The following is an 11514-nucleotide window of genomic DNA, read 5'->3' as shown; positions in this document are numbered from 1 at the left end:
ACACACAGAGCTCAATCCGCCTGCAACCCCCCAGCTTTTACCTACGGGTTCCGCAGCTTAATGAATTGACTCTTGTAAAGTGCTCGGAGAGAAGAAAGGTGTTTTAAAAGCACAAAAGGGCCATTAATATCGGATGTCAAACCGTAACAAAGAACAACTGTGCTGCTGGTGCTTTCTTGATTAGCCAGGGCACCCCGGGCTGCATTATCTCCTTTGCAACGGTGACAGAAACACGATACCAGCCCCTCTCTGGAAAAGTAACTTTTATTTTGTTGAAGCCATACGTTTCCAAGGATCGAGCAAAGCTCACAAGCCATAAATCATGCCCACATAAGAATAATCTCAAACAGTAATTAGTTTGCAGCAGGATGTTGCTTGTTCTGTGATAATTGCTGAGCGTTCGAGGCAGATTTCCCATCGCCCGCTCAGACACGCAGCACTGAAGACCAATGCCCCGTGCCGGTTGCAGTCCTTAGCGTTTGAAATCCGAGCACGTTAAGACAATTTTTAATAATACCGCTCCACATCTGCCCAAATCCCTCAGTGCTGCGGCCCCTTAGATTTCAAGGTCTCTCCACTTGCGGTCAGAAGACACGGTCACAGCACAGGGACCTGCTGGCCTGACCCGAGCTAGGCTGGGCAGGGATGGTGACGGACCTCCCGAGGTGTCTCAGCTTTGCCGCCTCTCGGCACACGAGCCCCCACGTCACTGCGGCCGGGGGGTGCACTGGTGGGAGCCGGGATGCGGGGGCTGCTGGGTGAAGGTGTGGGGAAGCTGCTGTGGGTGCAGGAGCCCCGAGAAGTGCCTCGCCGTCTGCTCAGGTGGGTCAGAGACAAGGCCATGCAGAAGGCACGAGACGGGCAGCTCTGGGGGGCAGCTGCCTTCTTCTCGATGCTCAGGCTGCACTGGGGAGCGGCTGCCACCACATGTGCCTTCAGAGGCTGCTGGGGACCCTGGGTCCACCAGGCTGGTGCCCCTGTCACTGCACCCTGGCAGCTCCTGGGGCCTGAGCCGGCTGCTTTCATGCCTTGACAGCCCAAGAGGAGTACTGGGGTTGCGAGAGGAGCAAGGAACCAATTCCCCATCCGGCTCTGCAGCGGGGAAGGCATATTTGAGTAGAAAAAGATGCAAAGTTTCGTTTGGAGAGCATCCGCAGGCTGCTCTCTGCCTGCTGGGAGCAGTGACCTGGACCTTGCCTCTTGCACCCAAAATCCCCGTACCAACAGCTCCAAGGCAAAGGAGGGATTTGCAAAACGCTGCTGACTTCACCCAACTAGACTCCTATTGGCACACAAACGCTGCCTTTCCTTTGGAACCAAGCCGGCGCTGCTTGCCGGGTGGCCTCTCTTTCTCCATGAACCAGCCGTGGCCCACAAAAGGTGAGACGAGTTGTCCTCTGTCCCTGCTCAGCCCACCACCTCCCCACTTCATCCCCACTGTTGGCATCCTCACCAACGCCATTAGCGTCACTGCCGAACGGGATGCCAGCTGGTCAGGGATGTGCAGGCACAGCTGGTTGCGTTGAACGCAGCCCCTGAGTTAAGGAAACAGCCCTCTGTCGCTGCCATGAAACAGACGAATCTTATGTAGCCCCCCAAATCTATCTCCCCCCAGCTCAGCCCCACCACGGGCTGTGTGAGGCAGAAAAGCTGCTGCATGGAGTAACTGGGCTTTCTTCAGCCCAGGACTGGCCACCAGCAACACAGCACCACTGGGTCCCCAAAGGGATGGCAGCACCGGCTTGCACACCCCTGGGACTCTTTATGCTATGGCAGATCAAGGGTCCACAACCAACCTGGCGCTGGAGGGAGGGACAGAGGTGGGGGTGAAGGGCAGGATCCATCCTTGTAGGACTCCCAAATGCCTCTGGGAGTCCAGCCAGAGCAAACGCTGTTGAGACTAAGAACATTCCTCCTGCTGACAGCCGAACCAAGAGATCCAAAGCCCCTCATGAGTCGAGCCCCGTGGAAGGGCAGCGCCCCTGTGCCCTCCTCCAGCAGTGGCGGGCGTCCCTGCGCCCCTTGTCCAGCTGCAAACTCCTGATGGTTCCCTGCAAAGCTCCTGCGTGCACCCTGCCGGCTCCGGTGTGCCAGACGTTGTGGGTCCTGGCTCACGCTGGTGAGGAGGAGGGGTGAAGAAGAGCAAGCAGGGAGGACGAGCGGTGCAGAATAGGGGTTGGGTCCCCTTCCCGCAGAAGCGTGCCTGGCACCGCGCCGGCTCACCAGCTGGGTATTTCACAGCAAAACAAACGCTGTGCCTCAGATCATCCCCCCGCCTCTCCCCCCACCTGGCAGCCCATAGTCCCCACAGGAGAAAGGGGGAACGCAACTGCTTTTTCCCCCCTCCAGGTTTCTGAAATTGGCTAAGGAAGGGAAATGCCCAGCAAAAGCCTTTGCTGTTAGGGCTCATGTTGAGCTTGGCCACGCTGGTCCCTCCAGCTGCAACAGCCACGCGCCCTCTCCTCCTCTCCCGGCAGCAGAGGCCCCTGCCATGAGTCCTGCCAGGACCTCCAAGTGTAAGCAACTCACCACAAGTGTCCCATTCCCTCTGCCTCTTCCATCGCATTTGCAGGACTCCATTCCTTGACATCCCTCTGGCCAGCTTCACTGCCAGCACAGCACCGAGGGGACACTGCTGCCCTGCCCGGGGCTGGCTCCAGCCCCACTCTGACCCTACCACTGGGTACGGGCTATGAAAACACCAAATCACCTCATGCAAAGGCAGCAAAATCCCCCCGTTCCCCACGCATCTCCTGTCCCGTAAGGGCATCCTGTAAGGATGTCCCTGCCACTGACCCAGACCGGTGGGAAGGGCAGAGCTGCTTTTCTTTTGCCCTAGAGGGAAATCTAGGAGGATAATTTTCCCCCTGCGAGCTGGGCTTTCAAAACAAGCCCCAGAAGGACAGTCGTGGTGCTACCCATCCCCAGCCTGGGCACCGTCTTGTGGAGACCCCAGGCTCATCAATACCGCTGTGTGCCTGGGGAACTGTCGGCTCTCAAGGGAGGCAGGGCGGGTGGCAGTGGATTCAAAGCCAAAAGCGTGACTCCCGGGCACTGCTGGGCTTCAGAGCAGGCACAAGGGCTTCAGGGCTGAGACCTTCAGGGGCTTAGACCATCATGGAATGCCACGTCTTGAAGCTTCAGGGCTTAGACTTTCAGTGGTTACCAAAGAGCATGGAAGGGTTGGGGGAAGATGACTTCCGTATGGCTAAAGGAGAATGTTTTCCCACCATGAGAAAGAACAGGCAGCAGGTCTTTCCTCACAACAAGATCCATGTGATTTCAGCTGCCTGGAAAGGCCTGAGGACTATGAGGTACACCAGGTCACATCCCCTCCACAATGAGCACTGAAACCAACAGTAGGACTTCACCCCCATCCCTCCTCGTTCCCCATCATTTCCCAGCCCCAAATCCTTGCACCCTCACTTCCTTCTCTGTAACTAAAATCCTGCCCCGACCGTCACCTCTTCTCCAGCAGGGATGGGCTTCTGTGGAGCTCTCTGACAGTGCGTAGATCTCAGTTTTATCTTTGCTGGAAAGAAATAACCCCATACCACATTTACCACGTGTCTTCCAGAGGAAGCATCTCGACATCTGCAAATCACAGGAACTTTGTGGCTTGCACCAATAAAACCCGAACACTTTACAACAGCAGAACTGGTGGCGTCCCCCGGCAACATTACCTCAGCCTTCTCTGTTACTCCCCCATCAGTTCATCATTATTAATGTCACTACAATAAATACCAGAACAAAATTGACAGCATTTGGCCATGTATCTTAAAGCATCGCCCCACTCCTCCTTCACTCCGTGTCTTTGCAGCCTTGGTTTCCATCCCTATCAGTCATCAGAGGAGCCTTTAGGGACAAACCGTTTGACTATGTGACCAGCCAAGTAATAAAAGCCATGCAGAAGTGCGGCTGTGGCATCAATGATGAGCGAGAAGGTGCCCCCAATCCCGGTGGCCATGTCTTTGAGGACGGAGGGAATGGCACAGATGGAGTGGTAAGGGAAAGCAGCGAGGTGAAGGACAAACCCCACAGGGATGCGCAGAATCCTGTAGGTGAGGGATGCCACATCTTGAACAATTTCCAGGAAGCCCAGGAAGATGTTGACGATGACCCTCCCCACATCATAGGGGATGCTGATGAGCACCATGCTTATGGCTTTAAGGTAGGACACCACCCCGTTCCACAGGCTGTAGACTCCATCCAGAACTGCACCACCAACCCGCTTGATAACAAGCCACAGAAAATAAAACACAAATTTCACCAGCTCCACAAACACATAGATGAGGAGTTCCAGAAGTTTGATGAAAGGGGTAGCAATGACACCAGCCACTTTCCTCACCAAGCCACTGTCTTTGGCCTCCTGGTTGTCACTTGTTTCTACTTGCTCTCCAGAGCGGATCTGACTGACAGCCTGCAGTATTGCTTCTATTTTCTCCTGGCTTGGGTTGTCTTCCCCACAGCTGCCCTTAAACAAGTGAACTCCTGCTAGAAGCTGCTTCTCCAGCTCTCCCACCGTGAGGTCTGCTAAGCTGTTTTCATCATTCATTTTTTTGACCAGTCCCAGGGACCATCCCTCTGGAGCATCACAGCAGGCTGCCAGCCAGAGGCTCTCTGGCACTGACACCTTCCCTTTAACTCGGACACTGGAAGGAATTGCGCCTGCAAGGAGATACAGATGATCCTTCTTGGAGCAGTGAGGGACCAGAGCTTCTTCCACTACCCTCCCAATGTCTCTGTGCCAGCTTTTGCTCAGAGATGGGCTCAGAGGGACGGCGTTCGTGAGCGTGTAAGTGGCCATCTGGAAATCCTCCTCATTGAGCAAGCTGGGATTGAGCAGCCCTCTCTCATAACCGGAGCCCACGTAGTCTGAGGTCAGGGCTTGATTTGCACCAAGGCTGGCCACAGTGCCAATGACATCAGCTTCATGCACCATCTCATGCAGATCATTTTCTGGATCGTCTATCTGAAATAGTAGAGAGGAGAGTTACTGGATGCAATTTCCCTTTCTAGAAGGCAACGTGTAAAATGGGCCTTGAAGTGTATTTGCCGTCACGACTACTACTACACGCTGTGCCTCGGACCACATCCTGTGCTCCCTCCTTATTTTCCTTGCAGTGCTTCAGAGAAGTGTATGCTCTACTGAGCTGCCTGCCCAAGCACATCAGTTTAGGCTGCAAGGGATGCTTGCAGCTCTCCAGTTTGGTCCACAGCACAACACAGCCTCCAGAATCTCAGCAGCCACCCCGCACCAAGCCTCTCACTTGTGATTTTTTTTCTAGAAGAGATTTTTTAAGACCAATAGATGGCTTGATTTAGGGCCTTGTTCTCACCTCCTATGGTGGTGGTACCTGGTACCTCCAGTTCACTCAAGCAGCTACCATGGCACCTTAATTCAGTCCCTCTGAACCATCAAATTCAAGCCATGAAGAAAAAAAACCCCATGGTACATAAGATGCCTAGAGAAGGCATTTACCTCTCACCACCGATTGTGTCAGAAGGCAGAATGAAGCTAGGCACCAGGGCAGGTGACCTGAATTTCCCTGCCTTGAACACAGACACGGCACTGAGCTCCTAGGGCTGTCTCAGGGCTGGTCATTAGTAGTTTGAACCTCATGTCATTAATTGTCTGAACCTCATCCTTAATGACCGCACAACTCCTGGCATCACGTGGGAGAGGATGCCATCACCGCAGGTCCTCAATGGAATCTGTGTTACCTGCTCATGTCTGCTGCAACGGGAATACATCCTGGGGCCGTGCACGGAGCCACGCACGGGGAGGTAACGAGCAGTGGGAGCAGGAGCACTGAATGTCAGGGCATGCTCAGGTCTTTCTCGGGTGGCTGCAGCTCTGTCTGCTCCTTAGTCACTCCTACCGTCACTGCCTACAGCCGCTCTGGGGGGGTTGCCAGATTGTCATTTTCTTCCCCAAATTAGAGGGTGAGCATGTTGGTAGAAGCTCGGGGGTGGCAGACTGTCTCTGGCAGTCGCTGCCTCCTGCAGTCACTGCTTCAGAGGCTGTGGCCTCAGCTCCCAGCACTGTGCTGGCCCAATTAAACCTGCTGTCTTTGCTCCTGGCCTACAGGCTGTTTACTGCACTGTATAATACGTACTTTGGAGACATTTATGGCAGACAGTTCATAGTCTACCTTGAGTCACTCCCCAGTCGTCCTTTTCTTGTCCCTTGGCCATCCTGCCGTGCACTTGGACAGACGTACAACTACGTCTTTGCAACCTTAGAGTTGGCATCCTCTTCGTGCCGCATCCCCCCCCTTGCAGCGCTGCGTCTACCTGCGCTGAGAGACGGGGTGGAAGTGCCATCAGCAGTGAGTGTCAGCAGCTATCCATCACCCTCGCCATAGGAACTGATCTCTGGCCGGCCTCCTGCATCAGCCAGGCCCCTGTGGTCCAGGCTCAGGGCTCCCTCTGCACCAAGGCTGGTCACAGTGCCAACGCTGGCGGTTGCGGAGAGCTGCATTACCCCCATCTCCTGCTAGGAGGTTTCTTGCGCTTCGTTTTGAAGCATCTGATGGTTATTGCTTCAGGACCAAAAGCAGCACAGCGAGTCCTACGTACTGACGCACAAGTCGTAGCTTTTTCTAAATACACCACTTAAAAAAGACTTATCCTGCACTTCTGCTGCTGCCTTCTGCTCCTCTCACTCAGACACCCCAAACTCAAGGGCTGCAGTCCACAAAATCACTGTCCCGTCCTGCCCCCCCAGCTCATTCTCCTTATCCTGATGCAACGACGGTGTTGTGCCATGGAACAAGGGACACAGTCCCGATGTGTTTAATCCCATAGTACAGGTGGGGAGGGAGTGGGTAGATGGGCAAGGCTGTGCCTGAGAACTGCCCCCCATGGTATGGCCCTTTTGAGCCTGACACCCTTGCAGAGACACCCATCCCCTCTCGCTCCCATGGCAGTGCTGCCATACGACAAGGACACGTAGACCCAAGGCGGGTCAGCTCTGTCTCCTGGCAGAGATTCCCAGCCTACATGAAGCAGACGGTATAAACTTAATTTTCTCTCCTTATGAGCCGAGGCATGCAAACCTTGAGGTGCCGATCAAGAAAATATGTCTCTGGTTACCTATTCAGCTGCAGGCTTTTGCACATACCACTGGGATTGTTTAGGTGCAATTAAAAAAGAACATGATAAAAATGCGGCCGTGTGCTGTTTATGCGTAAGGTTCTGACATCACTGAGTTATGCTTATAATAACTCATATTATGGTTTGTAATAACCCATGTGTAACTGAGGTTTTCATGCCTCCTCCAGCTCAGCCCAAACGGCAAGCTGTCTCCAGCACTGCATCTAATCTGCATTGCAAGCTGCCTTTCCTCACTCCTTCAAAAAGCTTTTGGTTTGTGTCACCGCCAAAGCATATCTGCATCCACGGAGCCAGCCACGAAGCCATCTGTCCAAATAACCTGGAATATCTAAGGGCAAGATCCGAGCAGACAGGTAAACACCTCACTCAGAGGACGGGGATTTAAAAATGAATTATGCATCTGAACACCTGTATGGATGTGAGCACCTAAAAATACTTCTGTGTTTCATAAAGTGGGAGTTGCAGTTTCACAGAAGGGGCGGAGGCAGAGGGGGATTAAAAGTGTGGCAACACACAGCTATTAGAGCCGGCAGCTTCCACCAAGTTTGGCCATTTAACAGCATAGGACACTGTTACCTCCCACCTTCCCCAGCCCAATACCATCCCAGCCGAACTTCAGCATCCCACCCCACTCGCTGCTGCCTCAGGCACGCTCCTGCCTTTGATCGCAGTGGAAATATTTCGTCCAACCTTAGTGTGAGACTTGTTTCTCAGGGAGGAGGCATGGTGCATCTTACACCAAGGTTTCTGTCGTAGGACGGTCACATGAGTGGCTCTAGAAGTACCTGTTTCTCTTGACTGTCTAGCAAGAGAGGTGGCAAGGGCAGCTCAGGGGAGGCTATAGCTGGGTGATGCAAACCCCACCTTGGTCATCTGGCTGGTGGTAGTCATCAACCAAATGAAAACACAAGGTGATTCATCCAGTCTGTCGTACGTTGGGACAGAAAAAGCAACTCCAGAGTTTTCCATCTCTCTCTAAGCTATAGAAAGAGACAAACCCGCAGATTTTCAGACCACTGAAACAAGAGGAGGTGAAAGCCACCTACGTAACTTGCTCTCAACCCCTAGACAACCTGTGGCAGAGCATGTTTCCAGACCTGAGCCTGGGGGAGTCCCACCAGGACCCTGCTCATCAGCCTACCCTTCCTGCTCTCTAATTTTTCACTAATTGCTGAATTAATTCGCTGTTTTCCAGCTGCCAATCGGCAGTGGGTGGCACTGACATTCCTTGCACTTCTCACCCAATTACTGCTTCTGTGCTACACTTGGCACTTGTTTCTCAGGCAGACATTCCTGAGGAGGCTAGGCATGCAGGGAGTGAGAGGGTGCGCTCACCACTTACATCATTACCCAAAAAAAAAATGGCATGTGACAACCCTGAGGCCCTCACCAGAGAGCAGAGAGCATTTTTACAGTGATTCCTTTCTGCTTGCTGTGCTTCTGCACGTGCGTCTGCATGCACACAGGCGTAAGCGCATGCCACGGTGCAGCTGAGCCTGCTCATACCCTGTCTTGGTGAGGAAATTACCCTGAAGATAGGCAAGATATAACCTCATGGGGCTACGCTGCAGAGCAGGTATTGCTAAGGGTTCCCTTCAGCAGACGTCTGACCTTTCCTAACCATCTGACCTAGCCTTGATAGGAATATGCATAATGTGTATGACGTGACATCTCTTCCCCATTTTCTTCTCTCAGATCCAGCGTGGTGGTGCTTATTCCTTGAGTTACAGAAATTTTTTATAGTCCTGATATCTTCCCCTTACAGATTCTTCTGACAGTTTTTTTTCCTACTATTTTCCTGTCTTGGACTGAGTTTCCTCCAGTGAACTGCAGAGCTGCTACCTCCCACCTCCGAGACACCTGCATTTTAGCATCAGTGTAAACTAAGAACAGACACACAGCAATGTACGGGGATGCTCTGGAGAAGCAGAACAGCTAAAGGTAGTGCCTGGCCAATTATTTCTGGGGCTGCGGTACAGTTTGGAGGCAGGAGACGCAAGGTTTGGGGGCTCTGGAGTGCTGGTAGGGGTGATGATAAGGTGAGGGGCGAAGAGGCATGGAGCAGGGAAGGTAGGAGAGCCAGCTGGAGGGAGGTGCTCCAAAGCTGCTGTGGAGGGGCTGCCTGCTGCTCCATGGCAGGAATGGCTTTCGAGCCTGCCCGGGCAGGTCTTGGTGAGTCAGACCACAAGGAACAGGAGGAGATATGGTGGCTAGAAGTGATGAAGGGCATCAGCGGCTGAGGGAAATGGGAAAGGATCTCATCTCTGCCTCTTTGCGTCCATGGCACTGACAGCAGATTCTTACTCTCCTAGATCCCCTTTGTGCTTTAAAAATTCATCACCCTTCCTCAACACCATAATGGCAGAGTCTGTAAAAAGCTTCCCTCTGTTTTAAAAGGGCAGGCAGACACTTCCCCAGCCATCTGTGAAGTGGAAGGAGGGCAGATCAAAGGGCCCTTGGGAACTTCTGCAACTCAAAACCCAGCCCAGAGATCAGGCAGACAGTCCGGGGTGAGGATGGGGACATAGGATCTCCTGTCTTCACTGCCTGTGACCTTGTGGCCTTAGTATCTCATTACCCCACAGGAGGAAAATTAACACGGCAGCCGCTCTCCTGGGACAGGGGTGAGCTTTGATTCTGGCTCCGGCACCCGAGGGCCCTGCTCCCACCACGCTGCGCGGATGCTGCAGCCATCCCTGACCTGACGAAGCACCCTCGCACCCTGCCGATCTCTCCTCAGCTCAACAGTCGGGGGTAGCTTGGTGTTTGCTACAAAATTCACCATTATTACTCCTGAAAGACCTGAAGCGGGGCGGGGGGGGAGAAAAAAAAGAGGTAAAGAGTACTTGTTTTCTTAGGACACCAGCAATTTTTCAAGGATTTCCTCTAAATATAATAGCCTGAAGGACTTGCTTAAACATGCCAAGTGTCAAGGGAGACACAAACCACTGAGGCTCTGGCAAAATTCATTTTATACTACACACTTCTGACCCAACTGGAGCCCACACGCTCCAGAACACGGCAACTCATTTCCCTGCTGGCGTCTGCAACACGGACACAACAAAAAGCTGCAGCAGCCAACTTGGTGAACCGCAAAGGGATGTTTTATCCCTGCGCAGCGAAGCTGAAGAGTTTTTATCAACACTGTGATCACGCTGGCAACAGAACAAACTTCAACTTGACACCGCGGTGTTTTAACCCCGCAACCCAGCGGCAGCGCTCCCCCCCCCGCGGGAGCCGGCTGGGCAGGACAGATGCATCAGCCGGTGTCAAAGATGACTTTTTCTCCTCTCCTAGCTTTCATTAATAAGCCCCCACGGGACAAGGAAATATTTGTTTGCTCGGTTCCAAGCACAAAAGTAAGTTCCGCTTGTGCTAAACTGAAAACCAAAGAAGTTCAACAAAGCTCCTGCCCCCTTTAGAAAATCCTATCCCCAGCTTCCCCCCCCCCCAAAGGAAACGTTCTCCAGGAACATTTGCTTTACAGTGAAGGAAAGGCTGACCTACCTGCGGTTCGACCAGCCAGCTCTCCTCCTCATTTTGGGCTGGCTTTGTATACTTAAAAGCTGAATAAAGAGGGATTTTGTCCTTAGTACTGTAGAGGGTTGCAAAGCGTGGCTCTTTGTTGTACTGCTGACAGATTTTCACGTGGAAACGCTCCGTAAACCCTTCGGGTGGAACTTGTCCAGGGAAGAACACATTACACTCAGCAAAACCAGTTTCATCCTCTCCAACAACTCTGCCCTGGGAAAAGCCTGGGAAAACTGAGATGCAAAGCAAAAATACAACTGACGTCTTCATGGTCCGCTCCCTGGAGCTGAGGGAAGCCCCGTCTGCCTCCGCTGGGTCCGGCAAAGGACCTGTGCTCTGAGTCCATGCAGCAGCGAAGCCAGAAAGCGTCTGGAATTCGGGTGTAGCGTGCGAGGGAAATGAAATACGAAACCGCAGCCGATCCCTCCGGGAGCCAGCGCGTTCCGCCCGCAGCGCCTTGAGGGACCGAACGTGCGCCGGGCTGCGCTGACACGGGCTGCGGACGCCAGCTGCCCGCAGGAGATAATGCCGAGCAACCTGGAATCATCAGGGCTCGTTGGGAAGAGGAGGAGGAGGAGGGAGGCCTAGGGCGGTGCGGGGCTGGAGCTGAGCAGCATCGGCCGCCCGGGCTGGGGCTCCGCGCTGGCGGGGGTGTGGTGTGCTGCATTGCAGCAGAGTCCCCGGCAGGAATTTTGGCTGACGCAGCCAGAAATCTTCCTGGGGCTGCCAGGGGGGATGCTGCAAAGTCAGATTCACCACACCGAAGAAGGTGTTAGCTGCCCTGCCCAGCTGCGAGCCTGGCTGAGGGAGAGGAAGAGGAGAGGTGGCAGGATATTGGAACTGATGGGAACCCACTTCGCCCCT

General features: G+C 53.6%; 1 protein-coding gene across 1 annotated transcript; it reads right to left on the bottom strand.

Annotated features, from left to right (window-relative positions):
* Nucleotides 1-248: 248 nt before the first annotated feature.
* Nucleotides 249-11265, bottom strand: ENDOD1 (endonuclease domain containing 1). Its single transcript, XM_054189119.1, has 2 exons — nucleotides 10627-11265; nucleotides 249-4972 (listed from the first exon to the last, which is right to left on the bottom strand). Exons 1-2 carry the CDS (start codon nucleotides 10918-10920, stop codon nucleotides 3839-3841), a joined length of 1428 nt encoding a protein of 475 aa, XP_054045094.1. The 5' UTR covers nucleotides 10921-11265; the 3' UTR covers nucleotides 249-3838.
* Nucleotides 11266-11514: the final 249 nt, after the last annotated feature.

The sequence above is a fragment of the Rissa tridactyla genome, chromosome 1 (assembly GCF_028500815.1).
Source record: "Rissa tridactyla isolate bRisTri1 chromosome 1, bRisTri1.patW.cur.20221130, whole genome shotgun sequence".
Taxonomy (NCBI): Eukaryota; Metazoa; Chordata; class Aves; order Charadriiformes; family Laridae; genus Rissa; species Rissa tridactyla.
The sequence above is the reverse complement of the archived record's forward strand: the minus strand, read 5'-3'. Positions and strand labels throughout refer to the sequence as shown.

Coding starts and splice junctions, on each gene's coding strand:
- ENDOD1 (XM_054189119.1), bottom strand. CDS start 10,920: ATGAAGACGTCAGTTGTATTTTTGCTTTGCATCTCAGTTTTCCCAGGC. Junction 4,973..10,626: donor GCTGGCTGGTCGAACCGCAG/GTAGGTCAGCCT, acceptor CTACTATTTCAG/ATAGACGATCCAGAAAATGA.